Consider the following 26,256-nt stretch of genomic DNA (forward strand, 5'->3'; position numbering starts at 1 on the left):
CAAACTCTTGCAGGACCTGGCCTTGGTGGCTGCCATGTTGAGATATTTCACTGCATTTTATCTCCTTGTGTCCTGTTTTTTTCTGATTCTACTGCTCAACATTTTGATGGTCAGCCAAATTTTAGAGGCCAGTAGAGTGAGCAAGGTGCTCGGGGTCCACAGCAACAGAGAGAATAAGGATTCGGAAATAAGAGAAACAGAAGAAAACCAATCGAGAAACAGAAGAAAACCAATCGTTTAACTCTTCAATTCCCCGACATGCATCCATTTTGAGATATAACCAGTCATCCAGAATGAAACATGGAAGCATATCAGGAAGTACCTGCACATCTCCATTTATCTGCCCACAGAATTCCAAATTTGTCAATGGTGTGAAAATCCCTATGCATCTAATCAGAGACCCAGTCCCTCAGGAAGTGGCTGATGAAACAGTTCACTAACCACCACTCACTTGATCAATGTCAATGGGCCTTTAACCAACATTTGTGCTCGGAACGGAGGGTGGTAGAAAATGCCTTTGGACATCTCAAAGGTCACTTAAGGTGCCTGGCCAAGAGACCTGATATTAATACCAGTCATGTATCAGATGTTGTTGCCTGTTGTGTTCTGCACAATATATGTGAAATGAAAAAGCATTGTGCCCGAGTGGACCACTGAGCTACCCTATTTCCCTGAGCCTGACAGAGTTGCCTATTGGGGCACAAGCACCCAGACACCAGGCTATCCGTGAAGCAATTACGTCACTTCTGTAAAGTAAAGCAGATCAAGGCAAAAATTAACGATTTTTTAATTAAAGGTCAAAGGTACTTGTTGGAGAAATGTAGTGCACAGGTAAAATGTAAACAATACAGTAACAATAAAGAGGGCAAATTGAACATCAGTAAAACTTTTATTCCAACAGTGCAAAATAAGAACACAATCATAAGGAGGTTTAAAGGTGATCATTCCAGCAGATGGAGGAAGGAGATTGATGAGGAGGAAAATCTGTCTGGATGAGGATGTAACTCCCATTTGTAGGTGGGGAATGGAATTGCCTCTGGGGTGTAGGAGCATGGTACTGGCCTGAGAGAGTATGGTGGTTTGGAGAGGGAGAAGGGTGATGCAGGGAGGGGGATACACATCATCAGGTCCCACAGAAGCATGGCCTGATTTCTCATGTCATGCTGCAGGTCTTGCAGAATGGTGCCAAGTGGATTTTGGTGGTCCCATAACGCCAACTCAGCCTTCTCCTCGCATCTTCTCCTTGTGCTCCCTCAGTTTCTCCAAGTGTTCATGATTAGCGTCATCCCACTCCATTGACTGCAGGACTTCTTTCATTTCTTTGGAAAACTCCTGCACCCTTGTCAATTTTTGCCTTTTCAGCTGCGGGTGGCATCCTAGAAAGTAATACAGCACAAGCAACATTAGCTACACAAGTCCTTGTGGGCAAACGCACACTCAACAAACCAAATTAGACTGATTGCAATCACAAACAAATGATTTTTTTTTACCTGGAGAATCTCTGATCATCACGTCAGTTTCCAATCTGGTGGTGTCACCAGCTTCTGCAGTGATGCTGGAGGAATGGCATTGGAGACTGCTGGCTTGTCCATGGTGCTCAGGAGAGAGACCAGATTGGAAGAGTGACTGGTCCCCCAGATAGAGGCTTTTTTGACCTGTGCCAGTCTTGACACTTCTACCATTGTGGTCCATTAGCTGATGGAATTTCTTGCGCAGCCTCTTCAGCTTTTTTTTTTAAATAACCTGGGCTTTGCTCCTCATGAACCTGCACTCCATAAGCTGTGAAGACAGCCTTTGAAGTATTGGACCACCTTTCACTGTACTAGCCACCTGGCATTTTCTTCCTGAGCCCTGAGGGTTAGGAGCTCCCCAATTTAGTTGTCACCCCAATTCGCAGACATTACTATTTTCGTTTGTGTGTAGGTTGATTGCTGACTCATGGCTTCCATCTGTTTTTTGAAAATCCTGAACAAAATGGCGCACACAAACGACATCATCACGAAGTCACATTCAATTGCTGATTTTGCCACGCAAGCCGGTTTCCATGTTCAAATTCACAATGCTTGCCTCGGAGACTACCTCACTTGGGGGAATGAAAGGAGGATGAAAAATTATACCCCAAACTGCATTGGTACCATTCAGAAGGTAAGAAGAGCTTGGAAAAGGTGTACGATAGCCAGCAAAGTGAAAGAGCCTACAGAAAGCAAAGTACTCACTAAAATTTATAAAAGCTATTATTACAAGATCCAACCAGCAACCACAAAGAAGGCATATCACACAGGGATAAAGATGAACAATTACTTTAACAATTCACCGTCAAACTTTAATTCAAAATCCCCCCTTTTATAACAATGCCCACTGGTTACTATGCAAATCTCTGTAACAGTGTAAAACTAATAAATTCCCCAGCCTAAATATAACATATGTAATTAAAGTCTAAGTTATATTTCCAACCAGCCCACAGAAAAACAATCACAAAACACACAAGACTCACAAAACTTTGATCTCAACTGAAACAAAGATCAAACAAAATTCAGTTTGTTTGGTAAACTGAAGCAAAAAGATATTTGAGAGGGAGAGAAAGCACAAAAATTGAAGTTGACTTGTGTTGCTTGCAGAGAGAGGAACCACTGGCTTGGTCCGGATCCTTTTGGCTGCCTTCGGAATGTTCGTCCTTTTTGAAATCCCAACATTCTAAACTGTTCTCCAGACCATGACTCATGCTCTGGGCCTTCTTCCACTCCACAGCACCACCCAGTGGTGGTTTATCGTTCAAGTTCAGAAATTTTTAGATCATTTTCTGCACATGCTCAGTTCGTCTCCCACCATCTCAGCAGTCCACCTTCACCATGGCTCTCTAAGGCAAACTGTCATTTTTTAACATAAAACTAAACACATAGGCCAATACACAACACAGAACTCTAACACCTCCCCTGCTGAAAAAAAATTGGTCCACAAGAACAAATTTTTAACAATTAATGGAAGTATTTCATAAATAAAATACTCCATTTATTTTTACATTAAGTATGTATATCTACCCAGATTAACATCTTGACAAACAATCTGCTATTACATTATCTGTCCCTTGTGTGTGTGTGTATAATTAAATTATACTCTTGTAATAGTAAGCTCCAATTCAATAACCTTCTGTTCTTATTTTTCATTTTAGACAGAAAAACTAATGGATTATGATGAGTATATATTATTAACCGTTTTTGAGCAGTACAAATATGCACATCAAAATATTGCAACGCTAAAACAAGGACTAATAACTCCTTCTCAATGGTCAAGTAATTTCGTTGATGGTCGTTAAACTTTTGAGAAGTACGAAATAGGATGTTCTACTCCATCACCATCCTTCTTCTGTAACAGTACAGCACCAACCGCTTTGTCACTGGTGTCCACGACTAAAGAGAATGGCTTTTCAAAGTTAGGGGACACAAGTACAGGCTGATGGCATAAAATGGCCTTTAACTTCAGAAAAGCTTCCTGACATGCATCTGACCAGATAAATTTTTCTTTCTTTCCAAGTAGTTTTGTTAATGGGAGTGCAATTTCTGCAAATTTTTTACAAAATCAACGATAGTAGCCAATCATATCTAGAAATCTCCAAAGAGCTTTCTTATTTCCGGGGATAGGGAACGCAGTGCTAGCCAATACTTTCGCTCCAACCAGTGCCACCTGTCCCCATCATACCACATAACCCAGATAAATTACAGTGGCATGTCCAAACTCACTCTTGTGCAAATTCACTGTGAGGTGTGCTTCTACCAGACTCTGAAATAACTGCACTAATTCAAGCATGTGTTCTTCCCATGTATCCGTACTAATTACTAAATCATCGATTATAGGCTCCTGTGTGCTCCAAACCCTGAATTACTGCATTAATCATTCTCTGAAATGTGCCAGGTGCATTTTTCATCCAGAAAGGCATAACATTATACTCATACAATCCCAAAGGTGTAGCAAATGCAGAAATCTCCCTGCCTTTCTCTGTCAAAGGAACACACCAGAATCCTTTTAAGATATCAATATTTGTAAGAAACTTAGCCTTTCCCACCTTATCTATACAATCATCTATTCTGGGAATAGGGAATGCATCAGTTTTTGTCACCATGTTTACCTTTCGATGATCTGTACAAAACCTAATCGAGCCATCTGGCTTAGGCTCCAGAGTGAACTCCAATTTGAACTTGATTTTCGGATGATGTCATTTTTGAGCATATAATCCACCTCTTGATCCAACAATCTGCTTTTATCCTGATTAACTCGGTAAGGATGCTGCTTAATAGGCTTAGCATCACTGACCTCCACATCATAACAAGCCATAGTAGTTCTTCTTGGAACATCTGGGAATATATCCTTAAATTTCATGTGATGTCTTCATTTCTTCCCTTTCTGATTTAGTCAAATGAATTAACTTGGTGTCTAAGTTTTGCAAAACTATAGAATTTTCCAGCCTGGGGCTTATCATTTTCTGTGCTCCATGACCTTCCATGAAACTTACTTTCCTCTATAACTAGCACCTTGGTTGGAATCCTAGTCTCAGGCGTCTCAATGGCATAGGTGACCTTTTTTTGATTTCACCTTATATGGTCCTGAAAACGGAGCTCTCAAAGGGTTTGACTGCATTGGAAACAAAACCAATACTTTGTCCCTAATGTCCCTAATTTTTGCTTTTTGATCATAACGAATTTTCATTTTTCCCTGAGCAGTTTTTAAATTTTTCCTTGCCACCTCACAAGCCTAATGTAATCGGTTTTTAAATTTGAAAACATAATCAAACAGGTTTGATTGTATATCATTATGTATCCACTGTTCCTTCAACAATAGTAATGGACCCCTGGCTTCATGACCAAACACTAACTCAAATGGACTAAAGCCAAGAGACTCCTGAGTTGCCTAACAGCAAACAATAACAAATGGATTCCTTCATCCCAGTTCTTATTATTTTCCATGCAATAAGTCCTCATCATATTTTTCAGTTAAATGGAACCTTTCCAAGGCCCCTTGATTTTCAGGATGATAGGCAAACATCACAATTTGATGGGCTCCCAATTCATATACCACCTGTTGAAATATTCCAGATATAAAATTACTCTCTTGGTCCGATTGAATTTCCCTTGGTAGGCCAAACAGTGTGAAAAATTTTAGCATAGCCTTCACAATCGTCTTTGCTTTAATGTTTCTCAGGGGAATAACCTCTGGAAACCTTGAGGCTGTGCACATGAGCGTTAACAAATATTCATTTCCTGCTTTGGTTTTTGGCAATGGGCCAACACAATCCACTATCACTTTTGAGAAGGGCTCCCTGAAAGCAGGGATGGGTTGTAAAGGTGCCACTGGTGATCCTTGATTAGGCTTGCCTAATTGTTGACAAGTGTGACAGGTTCTACAAAAGTTCACAATATCCTTTCTTAATTTCGGCCAATAAAACTGTTTCCTTATCTTTTCTACTCTCTTCTTCACTCCAAGATTACCAATGAGCCAATTTTAATATTTCATTCCTGTAAGTTTTGGGAATTACAACTTGCCTTATTACCACCCAGTTTTCACTGGCAGGTATCACTTGTGGTCTCCACTTTCTCATCAATATTCCATCTTGAACAAAGTAACCTACTGGCACAGTTTCAATTTCCTTGTTAGACAGAATCTTATCTCTTATCCCAGCAAGATCAGATCATGCTTTTGTCTGGCTATTAATTCTTCTCTTGACAACAGCAAAGCTGGATCCTTAGGATTGTTCTCAATGCTTGCCTCCACTACAGGATCATCACAGACTTTCTAACTCTTACCTTTTTCTAGACATGGCTCTCGTAATGGCACACGCAGGGTAGATTTCCAAATCCTTTTTGGACTCAAACCAATGGCTTACTTGTGAGTTTCACCGCAGGTATAACTTTACCCTCTGCTAAATCATTCCCTAACAAAAGAGAAACTCCATCCACCGGCAGACTTGATCTTATCCCTATCGTCAGCTGGCCATTAACTAAATCTGATTTCATCACTATTCTATGCAAAGGTATAGGCTCTGCTTCACCACCAATGCCTTTAAATTCACATCTCCAGTATTGGTCTTCTCACCAAAATGTTCCTTAATACAAGCGATTGGGCTTCTCCAGTATCCTGCAAGATTTTAAATGGCACTTGATTGTATCCCTCCTTAACCGAAATGAAACCTTCAGTCATGAATGGTTTAAAAATATCCTTAAATTTCTCACTCTGAACACAGGCAGTTGGTACCACCCCTTTATCTTTCTTCCTTTTCAGTACAGGACAATTTGCTATTATGTGCCCTGGCTTCTTACAATAGTGGCAAATAATACTCGAAAATTTTTCCTTCACCCATTTCTCTTCCTTTAACCTCACTTCTAGATTTTCTTTCTACTCTCCTTGGATTATCAGCAGTATTCCTTTGAAAGGTTTTCCCTGGTGTCCACTTAAAGACTCGTGGGTTAAAGCATATTCCTCTGTGAATTTTGCCAATTCTTGCCAAATTTTTATATTTTTCTCTGCCAAGTACACTTGAATATCGTCATGAACACAATTTTTAATCACCTCAATCAGAATGATTTCCCTCAATAAATCAAAGTTATTTTCTACTTTCATTGCAGAACACCACTGATCAAAACACACAACCTTCCTACAAGCAAAATCCTTTTTTAAATTCCTGAACTTTTGTCCAAAAGCCTTAAGATTGGAGTATAGCCTGCTTTACAAATTCGTAATCAGTTGCTTGTTGTACCGTGAGACACAAATACACCTGTTGCGCTTTCCCTTTAAAAATGCTTTGTAGCAGGAGTAATCACTGTTCTGGTGGCCATTTTAAATTTACAGCTTCTTTCTCAAAATGCTGAAAATACTGGTCTATTTCAGCTTCCTCAAATGGAGGAACTAACCTCACTTCTCTACAGACCAGAAACCTCTCCTCTTGACCAGCACGTGGTTTTTGGGCTTCCCTCTCTCCTTGCGTTAGGGTCAGCTTTAATTTGGCTAGTTCTAGCTCATGCCTCCATTCTTTCTCTCTCTCCTCCATTTCTGTCTGCCTTACTGCTTTCCGTTCGGCTTTCCTTTCTGTCTCTCTTTTTTCCTCTAACTCTAGTTTTCTCAAAGCCAACTTTACTTCCTCTGAAGTTTTCTCCTTTGGAAACTTCTAATGCAGCTTCTTCAAATACCCCCTTTTCCTCCATAGTGCTTAACAATCTTTCGGGCAATTTCCTTTTTTTTCTATCCCAGTTCTTAATTTAAGTTTTAACTTGCCAACTATAACCATCAGTTCTGACTTTTTAGCCATTTTTAAATTAACCACTGAAGGGTTCGCTATGAACTGGTCAATATTCATAGTTGCTGGTTTTTTTGCTGGTGATTTATACACTCACCGTTTATTTTTAATTTCAAGCTGGAGGTAGAGTCAAATTCAGACGACTGATAACTAAACACAAGTCAATCGCACCTAAAGCTTCCAAATTGGTTTGATCCCAGACGATTCCCCAAATTATGTTACAAGATCAAACCAGCAACCACAAAGAAAGCATATCACACAGGGGTAAAGATGAACAATTACTTTATTAACAAACAATTCAAAATCCCTCCTTTTATAACAATGCCCACTGGTTACTATGCAAATCTCTATAACAGTGTAAAACTAATAAATTCCCCAGCCTAAATATAACATATGTAATTAAAGTCTAAGTTATATTTCCAACCAGCCCACAGAAAAACAGACAAAACACAAGACTCACAAAACTTTGATCTCAACCAAAGCAAAGATCAAACAAAGTTCAGTTTGTTTGGTAAACTGAAGCCAAAAGATCTTTGTGAGAGAGCGAGCGAAGAGCGAGCACAAAAATCGAAGTTGTCTTGTGTTGCTTGCAGAGAGAGGAACAACTGGCTTGGTCCGGATCCTCCTGGCTGCCTTCGGAATGTTCATCCTTTTTGAAATCCCAACATTCTAAACTGTCCTCCAGACCATGACTCATGCTCTGGGCCTTCTTCCACTCCACAGCACCACCCAGTGGTGGTTTATCGTCCAAGTCCAGAAATTTTTAGATCATTTTCTGCACATGCTCAGTCCATCTCCCACTCTCTCAGCAGTCCACCTTCACCTTGGCTCTCCAAGGCAAACTGTCACTTTTTAACACAAAACCAAACACATAGGCCAATACACAACACAGAACTCTGTAACACTATGATGATGTGAACAAAACTGTAAAGAGTTATTCTCATCTGAATGTTGGAATGTTTAACTGAAGGACTATTGACACTCATCTCGTTCTCTGTTCCATAATGTAATCCAACAATAAGTTCAGTTTAACGTTGTTTATTGATGTAAATACAATTTCAAACTGTGTTGCATTTCATATTTCATAGAATACAATTGTTAATAATTCTTTGAAATTACTTAATAACTTGAAATAGTTATTAGCTCTTTGAAATACAGGGGACTGTAGCTTGAGGTTGAGGTCCACAAACATTATCGAAACATGTTCTTACCGACCATCAAACAACACTTCTTGCTTGATCCACAGTAGCAAACTGACCCCTGCCCTTCACATTCTCAATAAACCTAGACACTCTAACCTTCATAAATTTGGTAAAAAATTTTAAACAAGCAGTAGCATAAATATACTAATGCAAAAACTATATCACTTTAGCCTCCACAAAAACAGAATGTGGAGGTTGAGTTGTTAGAATTCATACAAATAAGCATGTAGGAAGTTAACAGAAATGTCCCAAAATTACAATGGAAACATACCACACAGAGTGCCATCCCAATGGGATGCAATCAAGCAAGTTTGATTATAATGCTTTCGGTGCTCTAGCTGAATACTCTTTTACTTTTACAAAAGGCTTTCAAATCACAGTCAATCTTGCTCCCATTATCAAAGGGAGCTTACTGTAGACTTGGGTTGGGGAGCCATATGGAGTGAAACACAAGTCTGCAGACAGTGATTATAGTAAAAATGTAATGCTGGAGAAACTCAGCAAATCATACAGAGTACTTTATATAGCAAAGATAGATACATAACCAACATTTCAGGCCTGTGCCCTTCATCAAGGTATGAGCAAAAATCTAGATAAGCACCTGCCTACATTTTCCTCATACCTTGTTTAAGGGCACAAGTCCGAAACATTGGTTATGTGGTTTTGTCTTTGCTATACAAGGTACATTGTGTGATCTGCTGAGTTTCTCCAGCATTTTTTTTTACTGAGAGAATATAATTGTCTTCATTGATGGGACAGTGGTAAAGAGAAATAGTACCATGACATTCATTTGAGTCCACATATTGTAGGACTTCTGGAGCCAGCACAGAGGTAATCGTGAATAAGGCACACCAATACTACTTTCTAAAAAGTTTAGAGATTTGATATGTCATCAAGTGCATCAATAAACTACTACTGGTGTACTGTGGAAAGTTTAATGACTGGTTGCATCATGGCCTCAGCTGACAGGCTTTTGATCCTCCCGATACTCTTCTAATCCTGAACTACCAGGGACCACCAAAAGATCAGTCTGCATTATTGAAACATCACTTTGCCTTGTACTAACCCTGGTGTGAATTTTTACCCATCCTTTTATATTTATTTGGGTCAAACAATAAAATTTGCAGATATTGGGAGTCGAGAGCTGGAGAAATTCAGGTTATGCAGCATCTGCAGAAAGCCAAAGATAACGTTTCAGGCCTGAGCACTTTATCAGTTTCCTAGTTTCTCCAGCTTTTCTAGTTATCATCTCTTTTTCTATCTCACGGTTATTGTGCTAAATTTATACCATTGAAATACAATAGTACACTTGGATACTTGTTTGGCTAGAGCCAGAAAGAACTTTGGTGCATCTTATGTATAGGACAATAATCTCATTCTTCTTCACATGCTGTTGCACCAGGAATCCATTTGCTCAGAAAATGATGCAAATCTATGAAATCTGCTGATACTTAGCTAGCAATGAACTGTCTGGTGTAGAGATGTTTTGTGCACAGAGGTTGTGTGGGCCAGGTTGAACAGTGTGTCTGCTCAAACTGAGATGCACCTGTTCACTGGCCAGGTTTATTACTTTGCTGAGAACTGGCAGCACTCGCTCCATATGTTGACAAAGTACCCGAGTCCTTAGATTTATCTCAGCGCTGCCTATTTTATATAATAGAAACAGTGGCTACCTCTCATTGTTTGTGGGATGATTCAGTGCTGGATTCACCCCTGGTTTCTGGTACAGCAAGGATGCAACAAGGATAATGGTTTGCATTCAATTCACAGCATAGCAGTCAGTTATGCACCTCTCTCTACAAAATGCAACAGTAACCCTATCGCATCAATTCCATATTTCCATACAAACGGTCATTTAGGCCATTGAATCCCACATCAATCCTATTCCCCTAATTGCCACACTTTCAGCCCCACCCACACCCCATTAAAATCCTCTAATTCTCTTAACACCACCACACAGGACAAATTATAGATGTCTATTAACCCGATAACAAGATGTTGGAGGAAACATTGTATCTGGGGAAACTCACACAATTGCACTGGGAGCACACAATCTCCATATTGACAGCACCAATGGATCAGAATAGAATCAGAGTGGCCAGAGATGTGAGACACCGAGAGTAGCTGCAATACCACTCTGCCAAATGAGCACTCTCATTCAGGGAATGCATTGTCCATTAAGTGAAGAACCACTGTATTAATTACACTTATTTAAATAGACTGGGAAATATTTTGGGAATACATTAAAATACTGTACATAAAATGTTTGTCCATCTTGTTCCTAATTAGAATTAGGAACAGATGTGAATCTTAATTAAAAAATATGAATTACACATGAACACATTTATTCCCATTTCACTGATTTGGAATGGTCATTTTTAAAATGTGAATTTAGTTTGAAATTGCATTGTAAATCATTTCAAACCAACTACAATGAGGAAAGTCCAGAATTTCAATCTGATAATTTACTAGGCTGACCTTTCAAAATAATTATTGACTGAAATAATTAGACTAAATAGATAATCACGTGCTTTAGATGGACATGAGGAAGAAGGCAGCCTGGGGTGATTCATATTTTAAAAATTGATTCTTATAAATGACATTTGATTCTTATAATTACTTCTTTTGGTAAACTATAATCCTTGCTGCCAGGACATTGAGCCCAGTCACATTGAAAAAAGATTTCTTGCGGCTGACTGGCTAATTTATTGTTTTGCACCATTATGGGATCAGAAACACTTACTATTTCACATGGAGTAATCAGAAACATTTAAAGAAATTCTTAAAATGACAACTTAAGCATCATTCTGAATCCGCCTCTTCAGTATTTTGCTTCCATGTAACTGATTCTGCAAATATATTTTCTGATCCCAAAATGCAAATTATTTAACCTTCACGTTTATTTTATTTGCTGTTCTTCTGATGGCCAAACACAGGCAAATATTCCCTTGAAAGATTTCAGCAAGTAGCAAATGCTGAAAAAGCATCAAGGAACTAAAACTGTAACAATCCCTGTATTTTTAGTCTCAAGGTTTTTTTGGTGTTTAAGTCAGTGAACACACTGAAGCCTGTGTTTGAATCAGACTTCAGGGTCTTTGCAAGTCTAGCTCAAGAGGAAATGTTAATTGAGGAGTAAATATGAAGGTTTCAGCCAAACTCTTCTCAAATCACACCTGTTTCAAACAACACTTCAAAAGAGCTTCTGTTTATAATCTTAGGAGAAATCTATTTTGGTCATTGCACTTTCTGCATATGCCAAGTTAAATGCAAGTCCTAGGACGACATTGTTACCAGTTTCATGATCAACAGACATCTGCAAAATCAATTATCCTTTATTCGTTGAGTTAGTTTAGAATTTCCAGTTTTGACTCATGGGAAAGCTAATTCTACTTTAAATACTTCGCACATTTTGCAGCTGTAATGCCAAAAGATATATACAGCAAGGATTATGTTGTAGTTAGGAGTAGAAGGCGGCCATAGTCCAAATAATATAAACAGATGTAACTTTAGACGTTGAGATTCGAGATGTGAGAGGCAATTGCCCTGAGTCCAGTATCACAAAGAGATTTTTTTTTAATTAAAAGACATTAATTTGCTATCTATATTAAAAGTGAAGAAAAAAATGTTCTCAGATGCTATGAAAAGGCAATGTAACCAAAAGCAGACAACCTGTGGGAGATGGCAGTTCATGCAATGAAACTTTTGGAAATACATCCAATCAGTGCTGCCAACCCTGATATATGAAGCCTTAAATATGCTTTATACCAGACTATGCATAGTATATGGGCTTTTTACTGATTCAACATTTTGAAATAGTCTTTCATTCAGAATTGAAGTCTTTGAGGGTAGTTTAAAAAGTCATGTTAAATTTGGTTCCCTAATCAATAAGACCTACCAGCTTTTCACAAAAGTACATGATGAAAAGGAAGGGAAGCGAATAAGGGGCTGATAAAACCAAAGGAACTTCACAACCTTACCAAGCTCATAAAGGTTGAAAAAACCTTTCAAAAGCTATCCACCTTTGGGCCCAACACTGTCCTGAAAAAATGGCCAACTACACGATCGCCCCCCCACCCCCCACCAGAATCAGTGCTAGGCGAGGCCTTGTCCTTGGGAGGCCTGCATCTTCAGCGTAGGGTTGGGTCAGGGATTTAAAGTCACAAACTTTAAATTCTTGCCCACAGAATCCATAAGGTTTAGCAAGGTCTGTGTGGCATTTTTTAGGCCGAAGGGCATTCTGAGGAATTCAAACAACCCAAATCCAAATAGTGTTATCATGGCATTTTGCAATTTCCTCAGGGTGGATGGGGATCTGATTGTCAATTTTGGAAAATATCCATGCCCCCTGCAGGTTTGCGGGAAAGTCCTGAATATGTGGGATGAGGTACCTATCTGGCGTGGTGGCTTCATTTCGCCGGCGGAAGTCCCAGTCCCAACCCCCAATGTCTTAGGCACCATGGTGGGAAGGGGGGGGTTGGGGGGGGGGGGAAGAAAGGGGGCTGTCAGAGCAGCAGACCATGCAAAGTTCCTCCATTTTAAAAAACCTCCTCAGCGATGTCGAGTTTATCTGGTGGGAGGCAGTGTGAAGTGGGGGGCCTTTAGTGAGGATGTGATTCCTTGCCCAGTGTTCAGGCTTAGTGAAGTTAAAGTGCAGCATCGTGTTGGAGAGGAACTCGGCTAGAATCTTGGTGAACTTATTGCTTGGATTTGCCACCAAGTGTAGGTAGGGAGCAGTCAGTTTGGTGCCTTCCAGTGCAAGGGTCTGAAAGGTCTTTGCATGTACTAGCTGGTGGCCCTTGATATCGACTAGTAAGGAGTTGGCGCTCATTAAGTCTATCCCCAGGAGGGGCTGGTGGATGTCTGCAAAAACAAATCACCAAGTGAAGCGGTGGTTGCCAAAATGGAGGGGAATAGTACAAGTGCCGCAAGTCTCTATTGAAGAGTTATTGGCAACCTGTAACTCGCACTCCACCTTCCGGGGGCGTGCAGAGCTGGTTTGTGGGGTGGGGGGGGGTGGGGGAAAGAGAGGGGAGAAAGGAGGACGACGCTGACTTTGGCCCTTGTGTCGACCAGGAAGCATCAGCCTGACACTGTATCTCAGACGTGGAGAAAGCTGATGTGTAGGCCAGCTGCCACAGCCACTAACGATGGCTGGCGTTGGCATTTCTTGGGAACCTGCAGGGTGACTGGCATCGGCTGGCCTCAGCACCCCTTCACTGATGATAGAAGCAATACAGATCACCAGGGTTTTCAGGCTTGGAGGCAGACTTGCTGGTCAGTCTGTCAAGCGGCCTCCTGGTAGGCTGATGTTGACAAAAAGAGGTCACGCAGACATCCCTTTTTGCCGCCCAGAGCAGGACGGCTCTCTTTCTGGGGTCTGCAAAGACCTCCGGCTATGAGTAGCCTGATGTCCTCTGGTAACCTCTCTAGGAAAATTTGCTTGAATAGAGCACAAGGGATTATGGCCCTCAATCAAGGTGAGCATGTCACTCATGAGGGCGGATGAGGCCCTGTCCCCCAAACTGTCCATGTGTAGCAGATGGGCAGCGTGCTCATGCCGCGAAAGCCCGAAAGCTTGGGTTAGTAGCGTGATATTTCCCTTGTTCCAGAGGTTTCTGGAGAAAGTCAGTAATGCATGCTGCCGGGTTCTGCTCAACGGCGCCGACCACTGTGGACTGCAGTGATCTTCCGTATGGCAAACTGCGCCTCGGCCTGCTGGAACCACACCCATGGTGTGATGTCCAGAAGCTGGGCAGCTTCAACGAGACCATGTTGATTGCAGGTTGGTCGCTCATTCTTTAGGTCCACGATGCTGGTTGGACCAGTCAGGGTCACCACTGTAGTGGCTGCTACCATTGGAGAGGTTATGCTCAAAGAAGAGACACACACTACGGGATTGAATTCAACTTTGCTTTTTTGCACTGACAGCTCTGCTGATCAAGGGCTCAAAAGCCAATCTCTGACATCATCATGCCACCCGAATGGTGGCATTACGGTCTGCTTCCTAGGATTGCTTGTTTCGTGCTATCCAAGGAGCAGCCAATCAGCAAGCCCCTCTCATCCCCGGGTGTGGCTGCTTCCCTAGCTCCACCCGATTGGCTGCTGTGGGCCAGCCCATCGGAGTGGGGCGCTGCAGCCTTGTGCTGCTGAGTCGAGCGCTGGCTTCGAAGTGCGTAGCCCATCTCGGCCGGAGGTGTAGGCCGCGGGCTCCTGGTGTCGGGTCGCCACTTCGAGCGTGACGCAGTTGGTAGCCTGCTACATGCCTTCCTTTATTTTTGAATTTATGATCCCATATGGTTTACCAAAATCTCTCAACATCCCTCCACTTTGCAGCATTTATCCAGGTGTCTATTCTTTCACACCCTTTACCAGAATGTTACCAAATTTCAAAAAGCTCAAAAGTGTAGTAGTATTAAGGACAATATAGTGGGGAGACAGAGAAATTAATGTGACCCACAGAGCTGAAAACACCAACATTGAAACCAAGGAATTTAGGGATGAACAAGGCAGGACATCAGAATTCATGAAAGGCGAGACAAAGTTATGGACTTAAGAGTGGAAGGAGATCACAGATGAATTTGAGCACAAGGAGTAATACAAATTAGAGGTTTTTACTAGAACATCGCTCACTTGGCACACTTAACTGCTTTCTAAATGAAATTTCATCTGAAGGTCAACCAGAAGTTAAACCCACAATCCAGTATCAATGCATTATCATTTTTGGCCATAGATTCTAAAAGAGAACATACAATATTTTGACAAATTCTCAGTGCATTCAGCTATTGTAATTCTCATTACATTTTTTCTGGGAAAAACATTCTTACAACCAATTGCAAGTGTTCTTAGCTCCACTGATTTTTTTTCTAGAAAAAAAATTAATGAAGACAATAATCTGAACTTACCGAAAAATTGGTGTGTGGCCACCAGGTTTTGGTTTGCTCCAAGTGAAATGTGAAGGAACAGAAAGAAACTGTTCACTTGACAAATCTTTCTTTAAAGGATGTAGAGTACCAGAGAGATCATCTACTGGAGACTCAACTGAAGGTGATAAGCTTCCCTGATCTTCTGAAGTCAAATCTATTTTCCCTGACACCGTAGGAGCCTGATCCTGGGAGGTCTTCCTTGATTTTAAAGGTATGTCAGTCTCTGGAGGGCAACACTGAAATGGAATGAGCCCAGGACTTAGACTGGAGGCACCTTGAAGAACAGTACTACTAAGCCATGTATCCTCTGTAACACTTCCTCTTGGAGAATGTCCAGGAGATGGTGTAGGTGAATGATGGGGTGAAAGTGAGCCCGCATAACAAATCTCTGCACTTGAATGTCGTCGCTTGCCCCAAGGAGAAGTGGGTCTGGATGATGGCCTTGAAGTTGGGCGAGGGCTGAGCCAGTTTTCATCAGTAACACTAGCTCTAGGTGAATGGCAAGGTGATTGTCTGGGAGATAGTGAATTTGCAAATGCATAATTTGGATGCCATGTCTCATCTGCTGGACAACATCTAGGTGATCCACTAGGCGAACCAAGCGTAAATCGAGCAGCAGCTTCATTCAACTCAGAGTCTACATCATCATATACATGAGAAAAAGATTCACAAGATGAAGCATCAGAAAACCAACTTCTGGAAGAAATGCTACTAGCTGGACTTGGGCTTAGTGATGCATCCCTGTAATAAGAAGGATCAAGAGGAAGATATAGATGGTCCCTGGATGGCCTTTCCATATAGTCATTATCTGTGCCATTTGCATGCACTTCTTCTTCATTAGCTCCTATTCCTTGGTGACAATTGGGAGAAATGGAGGTGATTTGAATGCTGGGACACTCAAATGCTTTTGGGGCTCCTACTGGATGATTCTTTGAATCTTGGACATTCGAGGTCTGCAGCCTGTGTGGCGATGTGAATATTGTAGAACTTGTCTGTGTTTCATGGTGATGAATTGGAAGGGTTATATTTGACTGATGGTTTCCGTCATTATAGATGTAAAATGATGCAGAATCATCAGGCTCTGTATCTGGGGAAAAAAAAATACAAAAATGATATATTTTATACTTTGCTGTGTTTCTTCTATCATTATAGAATCTAAGGTTACTGAACTTTGTTAATATAAAGCATTGACATTTCTCGGCCTTTCTATTTTTTGTATCGCATGTAAATAATAGTGTACATAAAACACATTGATATCCCAATGTAAGCATTGTTAAATTTTCTAATATATTTATCACCAGATTCAACATTCCCTGAAGAGGCAGGTTGCAAGCATGTAGCCAAAGTAAAAAAAATTCATCCTCAAGTACAAAAAATACTTAGCATTAATCTTGTGCCCCAACATACAATATTCAATTTAAATTCAGCTTGAATCATAGAACATACAGTATGAAAAGAGGCCCCTCTAGTCAGTGCCAAGCTATTTTTCTCCCTAGTCCCAATGACCTGCACCCGACCATAGCCCTCTATATGCCTCCTATGAACATACCTGTCCAAATTCTTAAAAATTAGCATTGAGCCCACATACCCTACTTCAGCTGGCAGCTAATTCTACACTCTCACCACCCTGTGTGAGTAAGTTCTCCCTGTTTTTCCCCTTTCACCTTAACACAGGTCCTCTGGTTTGTATCTCACCCACCCTCAGTGGAAAAAGTCTATCTACATTTACTATGTCTGTTCCCCTGATGATTTGAAATGCCTCTATCAAATTCTCCCCCCCACCCCCACCCCCACTCATTCTTCTATGCTCCAGGAAATAAATTCCTAACCCTGTAACTTAGTTCCTGAGGTTCAGGCAGCATCTTAGTAAATCTTCTCTGCACTTTTTCTACCTTAATGATATCTTCACTGTAGTTAGGTGACTAAAACTGCACACAATGCTCCAAATTTAGCCTCACCAATGTCTTGTACAATTTTACCATAACATCCCAACTCCTACACTCAATACAGGTTGAATACCCTTTATCAGAATACCCAAAATCCTAAAATTTTTTTGTCAGTGGTCCCATAAAGTAATATGCAAGACAGTTCAGAAATTCCGATCGGAGATTGGAACATTGCAGACATAAGTAGTGCATTATTGAGTGTAGATTTTTCAATAGGTCTACTTCAGTTAATTTGAGCATATGTAAATATTTGTATTGTAATGTGAATGAATGTATCTTTAAGTCTAAGTGGATGGGTGCATTTTTTAAAATAGTGTTCCAAAATCCAAAAAAATCCGAAACACTTCTGGTCCCAGACATTTTAGATAAGGGGTATTCAACCTGCACTTTGATTTATGAAGGCCAATATTCCAAAAGCTCTCTTTACAACCCTATCCACCTGCAATGCCACTTTCAGGGAATTATGTAGCTATCTTCCCAGATCCTTTGCATATTGCACTCCTTAGTACCCTAGCATTTACCGTGTATGTCCTTTTTTGGTTTGTCCTTCCATCTATCATTTTTCAGCCCATTTTTCTATCTGGTCCAGATCCCTCTGCAAGCTTTGAAAGCCTTCCCTGCTGTCCATAACACCTCTAATCTGAGTCATTTGCAAATTTGCTGATCCAATTTACTACTAGGATCTACATCAGTGGTATGGATGACAAACAACAAGGGTCCTAGCACCGATCCCTGAGGCACACCACTTGTCACAGGCCTCCAGTCAGAGAATCAATCATCCACAACTACTCTCTAGCTTTTCCCATGTAGCCAATGTCAAACCTCCCCATAAATACCTGGTGCCTGAACCTTTCTGACTAACCTCCCATGTAGGACCTTGTCAAAGGCCTTAGTAAAGTCCATACAGACAACAGCCTTTCCTTTAACAACTTTCCTGGTAACCCCCCTTGAAAAACTCAAAGATTTGTTAAACACTATCTACCACATGCAAAGCCATGTTGACTATCCATAATCAGTGCTTGGCTATCCAAATGCTTGTATACCCGATCCGCAAGAACTCCTTCCAACAACTTTACTACTGATGTCAGGCTCACCAGCCAATAATTTCCAGGGTTTCCTTTAGAGCCTTTATTTAAAACAGTTGATTAGTTAAAAAGGTATAAATATAAGCCATTATTTAAAGCATTTAAGGCAAGCTTGTATTTCTGTGCAAATCTAAAGTATGTAACGTTATCTTGCCTTTGGAAAAAAAATATTTCAGATAGTCCAATAATAGAACAACACAGCACTGTACAGGCCCTTTGGCCCTTGATGTTATGCCGACCAATATATTCCTGCCAAAAAATCTAAGCCCTTCCTATCTCAATCTTCTATTTTTTATTTTATGTGTGTGCCTAAAACTCTCTCTTGGGCCTCTAATGTTGCAGCCTCCTCCACCACCACCCCTGGCAAGGCATTTCAAGCACCCACAACTCTCTCGGTAAAAATCACATGCCCCTGATTTCTCCCCTGAAGTTTCCTCCCTCCACTTTGTAGGCCCGATCTACCTGATCTATGCCTCTCATAATCCTGTAGACCTCTATTCAGTCATCTCTCATCCTTCTTCACTCCAAAGAGAAAAGTCCCAGCTCTGCGAACCTTGCCTCATAAGACTTATTTTCCAATTCAGGCAACTTCCTGATAAATATCCTCTGCACCCTCTCCATAGGTTCAACATCTTTTCTGCAATGAGGTGATGAGAACTGAACACAATATTCTAAATGTGGTCTCACCAGAGATTTGTAGAGTTGCAACATGGCCTCTCGACTCTTGAATTAATTCCCCAGACTAATGAAGCTCAGCAGCCCATAGGCCTTCATTAACTATCCTATTAACCTTCACAGCAACCTTGAAAGATGTATGGATCTGGACACGTAGGTTCTTCTGTTATGTATCCAACCATTAACTCTGTACTCAGCTTTCAGCTTTGACATTCCAAAATGCATCCATTTACAGTAATCCAGATTGAACTCCATCTGTCATTTTTCCACCCAACTCTAGATCCTGTCTATATTCTTTTGTAACCTACAACAACCTTCAATGCTATCCAAACTCCTCCAACCTTCATATCATCTGCAAACTTGCTGGCTCATCCTTCCACTTCTTCATCTAGGTCAGTAGTTCTCAACCTTTTTCTTTTCACTCACATACCACCTTAAGCAATCCATATAACCATATAACCATTTCCCTTACTAATCACGGAGCACCTCTGCCATAGGATGCCGTAGGACTCTGGTGTGCGTAAGGCATACTTAAGGTGGTATGAGTGGAAAGAAAAAGGTTGAGAAACACTGATTTAGGTCATTATTAAAAAAAATCATAAAGAGCAGGGGTCCCAGAATAGATCCAAGAAAGTTTAAATTCAAGACAGTTTAAAAAAAACTACTAGAGAACAATAAGTTGGGATGTCAATTAATGCCTATGCACAGTCAGACTTTACACTACATAGCAGTTACCATGCTCTAAAAAGCGTCAAGTGGACATCATGAATGCAAAGAGCTTTGCAACTTTAACGAAATGCGGCCAAGCCCCAAAACTATCTTTACAAAACTATCTATACAAGATCCTCCCTCTAAATCATGTTACATCTTTACACATAGAAATGCACTGAGGTAGACAACTTTAAAACTTGCCCATAATGAATAATGATTATGATTAAAATAGAAAATAAATTTTCTGGCCAGGAATTAGAAAACAATGGCAAAGTATTAGCACTTTTTACTGGCTTTAAGAGGCTAGCAAGGATACAGTAATTGCTGTGATAAGCTTACTTCTATCAGTTCAAAGAATTTCAGAAGATGCAATATCAAGTTAAATAACCAAGTGAATCTCATGAAAGGAAAACCATTTCTTTCAATCATTATATTTTGCTAAATATAAAATGGACAACTAAATAAATCAGAAGCTGAAATAGCAGGCATTTTTATTTTATTTGAATGATTTAAAAAAAATAAGAAAGGAATCTTAGGGATAACTAAAATGTATATATGAAGTTTGTATTTTAGGGCCAGACACTTTTCAAAACAGTAATTATGCTTCAGTACTCCACAAAATCTAAAAACATCATACTTTCAAGGTCAAGGCTTTCTGGATATTTACATTGGAACTGTGTGCGTTAACTTAAGTGTCTTGAATTTCCTTGATTATTATGAAGCCACAAACTCCACAATCTATGAATTAGTGCCAAAGCAACTGATCTGCACCAGCCACAGAAATTCTGGTTGCTGTCAGATTCTCAGTCATGATTGCATACACCAACAATTCTGCCATGATTACTAATATGAAATCCAAACTATATTCTTCTTTTCTTTGGCTTGGCAGGGTCAAATGGCCTGTTGTCTGTGCGTAATGTTCTATCAGTAATATTGTACCGCATCATTCAATCTGAGCTTCAAAACTATTCAATTTTTTTAAAATAATTGTTTGGAAGGTTCAAAAAATAATGCAGATATATTTAACCTAAAATTTTACAGCAAGCATTGGAAGGCTTTCACAGATTGATCAAAATCAAATTTGTTTTTCCACAAATTCTCTTCAAATGACAAATCCAAATTGTTTTTTTTTTAAAGATTACCTCAATTTCAATTTTTATTCAACATCCAATTGACCTAGACAATCTCTTAAGATCTGGCACCAAAAAGAATTCAAAATATTAAACACAGAATTAACACTTCCAGTTTTGATGGCAGAAAAGAAAAAAAAAACAAGCTGCAGTAAATTGGCCAGGTAATTTTCTAAATAATAACCATCTTATACAAAATGAGTGGCCAACATGCTATTGCTTGTGTTACGCAACCAGGGATGAAAGTTGTGCAAAGCACAATGGACTAGTCACAAAGTATTAATGAATACTGGATTGGGACAATAAAGGCACTTTAGATAGTACTGACCATTAAAATGTCAAATATAGACTGCATTATGCAAAGAGCTTTTAAGCAGTAGTCAATCCGTCTACATTTAGCTAACAGAATTGTACCATTGTTTTGTTCTAATGGATTTAAAAATTAATATAGTTCTCTCTGCAGTATCTAAATTTGTAGCAATTGAGAATAGTTTTCATTTGCCAACTAAGTTATAAATTGGGCTTAACACCATATTTAAAAACTATTAAATAAATAAACAAAACCTGAAGGTCACCATAATTTTCACAGCATTGAAAGTCAACAAGCAATAAGCTCTTTGTATTAAGTAAAAGAAAGTAAACTTTATATTGGCTAATCCTTGCGTTTTGGATGCATTAAACAACAAGAGTTAAGCATTTGCAGACTTTTCCCCCCAGATTCAGGTCAATACAAAAAGTCACTTGTGTAACTCCATCCAAGTTTGTAGGATAGTCCTAGTACTTAACCTTCTTGGGGTGAAAACTTTACATTTTACACACCTTAATCTCCTCCACTTTCTGGAAGAAATACCAAACTCTGGTCTCTTTACATAACTAAAATGTCTAACCCAGGCAACATCCTGGTGAATTGTAAGAGTCTTATTCCTTTCTCTCAGTTCTTTTACCTCTGTCATATCTGGTTCTTTCATTCTAACATTCCACAACATCCAAGATGTCCTCTTCCTTCAAGAAAAAAAACATGGCTTCCCCTCAATGGTCATCAACTCAGCCCTTACCAGTTTCCTTACCTTTATTTCCTTGCAAATCCGCCCGGCCCCCTCCACCCCAAATTCCTTTGTGCTCACCTACCACTACATGAGCATGCACATCTAACATATTATCCTCTGCAATTTCTGCCATCTACAACACAATCCCACCACCAGTCACATCTTCTCTCCCCCTCTCCCCCTTTGCTCTTTCTGCTTTATGTAGAAATCATTCCCTCTGGGATTCCCTTGTCCACTTATCCCTTCCCACTAATCGCCCTCTCAATACCTACCCCTTTTAGCAAGGAAGTGCTACACTTGCACCCATATCTCTTACTTCACCACCATTCTGGGCTCCAAACAGTCCTTCCAAGTGAAGCAACACTTCACTCATGAATCCACTGCATCCATTGTGGCCTCCTCAACATCAAAGAGACTGGATGCAGACCGACCGGGATATCAATTAGTTGAGCACCTTCCCTCCGTCTGCTCTAATATATTCTGTCTGGGCATTCTCCAACCAAACATAATCATTGACTTAGCCAGCTTCTGTCAAACTCTACACCACCCCCCCCCCAAATCTCTCTCTTTTCCTATCTCTTCTTTCCTCCAGCTCCCCACCCCCATCACACTATCATTTCTCATCTTTTTTTTCCTTTTCCATCCTCACACATATAACCACCTGTAATCTCTTAATCTGTTAGCCTGACCACCTGTAATCTCTTAATCTGTTAGCCTGTGCTCCTCCCCCTCTCCCCCCTCCCATCTTTTTATCCAGTCATTCTCTAAGGACTCAGGCTTGAAATTTTGGCTGTCCTTTTATTTAATTCCTATAAATGCTGCATGACCTGCTGAGTTACTCCAGCTCATTTGTGTATTGCATTATAACCCCAGCATCTTGGCAAATCCATTCTGATCCTTTCTAGCAGTATCATAGCTTTCTTATAGTGTTGTGACTAGAAATTCATGCAGTCAGCTCACCAATAATTTATGGAGTCAGAGCACTCTCATGCTCAATGGCCCAACTACAAGTCGACTATTAACAAGGAAACTGTTCCTCAACTACGTCCAAGCCTCATTCATACTGCTAAAATGTCCAACCTCAAATTTGTCTGCATTAAACTCCCTATGGTAATTCTCTGCCCGTTTCACCAACACATCTATATCACCCTGTAACCCAATGCACTATCCACATCTCCACCAATCTTCAATACTGCTGCAAACTTACTAATTAGGGTATTAAAATCATTCATACATATTACAAATTTCAGTACCAAACTCTGAAACACCACTAGCTACATGCATCCAATCACAAAAACTCCTCTAATTTCATAATCCAATTTACCAAAACCTTGATGAAGCCCATGTAAACTACATCTGCAGCACAATCCTCAAAAATACACTTCATAATCTCTTCAAAAAGCTGAATCAAATTGATCACACAGGACCTGCTAGCCATCTGATTAGTCTCTACATGTCCAAATGACCATTAATCCTGTCCCTCAGAATTTCCCCCCCCCCCCCCCCCATAACTTCCTAAATACCAATTTTTGGCTCAAAGTTCTGCAATTGCGAGACTTTACTCTGTTGGACTAGAAGGGGGTGTATTTTTTATTTTTAGCAATATATGGAAATGTTTTGTTGATCATATTACAAGATTAGACATACACATTACACCTTAGAAAACTAAAATGTCTCTTGTTGTTGCAAAAAATGTTTCCACACTGACAATCTTGTGACCTGAATGATATCACCAATTTGATTTCATACCTGCAAAGAATTAGGTCAGGCTATTCCACTGTGTGTTGTCACAGAACTACAACAGACAAATCCAGACCATATCAAACCACATCTTCCAAATGGTGTGTACTAAAATTTAAAATGTATCAGCATATGTAGAGAAAATCCAATGATCAGGAATGTAATTATCAGACAAATGTGCATTATGAGCAGTAAGTGAAAGATAGATCTGTTACTTAAGAGGCCTTACATTTCCTCTCACACATTTCTGTCCAAAGTACTTGGAAGAAACTGGTTTCTGTTTATTCATTCAGGAAACGTGAGAATGAAGGCTACGATCTATACCTAATCCAACTTCACTGAAAGTGGCACAGGTTACTACCTTCTTGAATCACAGCACTACACGTGATGAAGATATTTAACAATATAGTATTCTTGTTTTAATTTTCAGTTTTATTATTTATTCTTTACCCTTTATGGTTTATTTTTGAAATTTGAGGAAGGTGTTGGATCCCGGAATGTACTAGCTATTTTTCTTGTAATTGTATGTTTGCATAAGTTGAAGGTGGGGGTGGCGGGAAAAATACTGGACACTTTAAATTATATTGCGTAGCTAGAAAATGTTTTGTATTGTTTGTTTGCACTTGCAGGAGTCTTTGAAAATGAAATATTCAAACAATACAGAATTGTTAAACAGCAAATCCCATACATTTAACTAAACATTTCACAACAGCTGGAAAGAAAGCATCAAGAAATCATAGGAACTGCAGTATCTTGTTTTTTAAAAACCATTTACCTTCCAAAATTGTTACTGCTGTAGTTCCCCCAGAGGTGCATCAATCTTCTGATCTCTTAGCCTGACAACTGAGCACATATAACTCTCATAATTCCAAATGGTCACAACCCATAAAGGATTTTTTCCTCACATCCTAAACAGCTCATTCATCCTGAATCTATGTGTCAGCAGATTAGAATGGAACAAACATAACACAGCAATTTAAGAAATTAACTGGAGAAAATAAAGAAGCAGAATTGAGAAAATGCTAGGCCATTTCCAGATAACTAGTGGAAACACCATTATCCCCCTCAGAATGTTGTGCTTCATTATTCCAAAAGTCCATGGGTATTGAACAATTTTTCCTTAAAGGAGAGCTCTTTCACACCAGGAGTGTATCCAGGTTGGATTACTTTTGGGTTAAATAAAAGGCCAAACCTGCATGCACTGCTCAACCTGCAGATGCAATAATATCCTGCACAACTACACAACTTTTTTGCTAATACTCCAACTTTGGCTTGGCTTCGCGGACGAAGATTTATGGAGGGGGTAAAAGTCCACGTCAGCTGCAGGCTCGTTTGTGGCTGACAAGTCCGATGCGGGACAGGCAGACACAGTTGCAGCGGCTGCAGGGGAAAATCGGTGGGTTGGGGTTGGGTGTTGGGTTTTTCCTCCTTTGCCTTTTGTCAGTGAGGTGGGCTCTGCGGTCTTCTTCAAAGGAGGTTGCTGCCCGCCGAACTGTGAGGCGCCAAGATGCACGGTTTGAGGCGAGATCAGCCCACTGGCGGTGGTCAATGGGGCAGGCACCAAGAGATTTCTTTAGGCAGTCCTTGTACCTTTTCTTTGGTGCACCTCTGTCACGGTGGCCAGTGGAGAGCTCGCCATAGAACACGATCTTGGGAATACTCCAACTATTATTACATTAATCACATTATTACTCTTCCTACTTACTTCTTGAACATGTATATTCGTGGTTGTATGTCAGCAGACTTTGTGCTTTATATACCAGAGCAAAAGATACAGATCAACATTTGGCAGTAACTCACAATAAAACTTCTATTCCTCCCACAAAAATGAGTCATCTCATTTCTTGCCATATCCATAAGCAGTTAGTTTCTTTACATCCTCTTTCCATCCCACAAAGAACTCACTTTACCAGGTTTGTATCCCTAGTTACCAACTTTTAAGTTAGGAATACCTTCCCCAAATTTACTCTTTACAACCGTAGACTTTTCAGCCTAGTCTATTATGCTTTTTACACCGAAATCCTGCAATATTGCCATAAAGAAGACCCGGAATTAAGCCAGTTTTGATTGTTTATACCGAACTAAACAAAGCTGACATAATGTCATGTCAGTGTGTCATTTCATACAGCAAGTCAGCATTCTGGGAGCAAAAGTGGCAGGACATGTAACAATAGCATCAACTTCTAATGTCACATATAAAATACCGTACTTGAAGGCATATTAGACCCACATTGTTCCCCCCAAAATGGCTCAAAATATTCCCCTGGTCTTGTATGCAAAGTTGAAATCAGGGCTGTTGGGAGGGAGCAAGGTTGTGGGATCAGCATGGGAGCTGGTAGGAGACTCTCCCAGTAACCCGCTGTCGGTCCTCACACTGGTCATTGTTGTGTTGAGAAAGTGTGTGGTTCAAGAAAGACAAGTTTGGACAAAAGGGTTTGCAATCAACAATTAATAGAAGAGTGTGGGAAAATACATGTACAATAAAAACAAACGTACACAATTTATAAGAGCATGGG

General features: G+C 40.1%; 1 protein-coding gene across 3 annotated transcripts in view; it reads right to left on the bottom strand.

Annotated features, from left to right (window-relative positions):
* The window catches only part of nfatc3a (nuclear factor of activated T cells 3a), a 166,664-nt gene that overhangs the window by 117,639 nt on the left and 22,769 nt on the right, over window positions 1-26,256 (bottom strand). For all 3 annotated transcript variants that reach the window (XM_069901537.1, XM_069901538.1, XM_069901540.1), the window contains exon 2: window positions 15,387-16,494. In XM_069901537.1, the coding sequence (XP_069757638.1) occupies window positions 15,387-16,494 (1,108 nt within the window). The remainder of the gene's footprint in view (window positions 1-15,386; window positions 16,495-26,256) is intronic.

Source organism: Narcine bancroftii, chromosome 10, assembly GCF_036971445.1.
Source record: "Narcine bancroftii isolate sNarBan1 chromosome 10, sNarBan1.hap1, whole genome shotgun sequence".
In the NCBI taxonomy this organism is placed as follows: Eukaryota; Metazoa; Chordata; class Chondrichthyes; order Torpediniformes; family Narcinidae; genus Narcine; species Narcine bancroftii.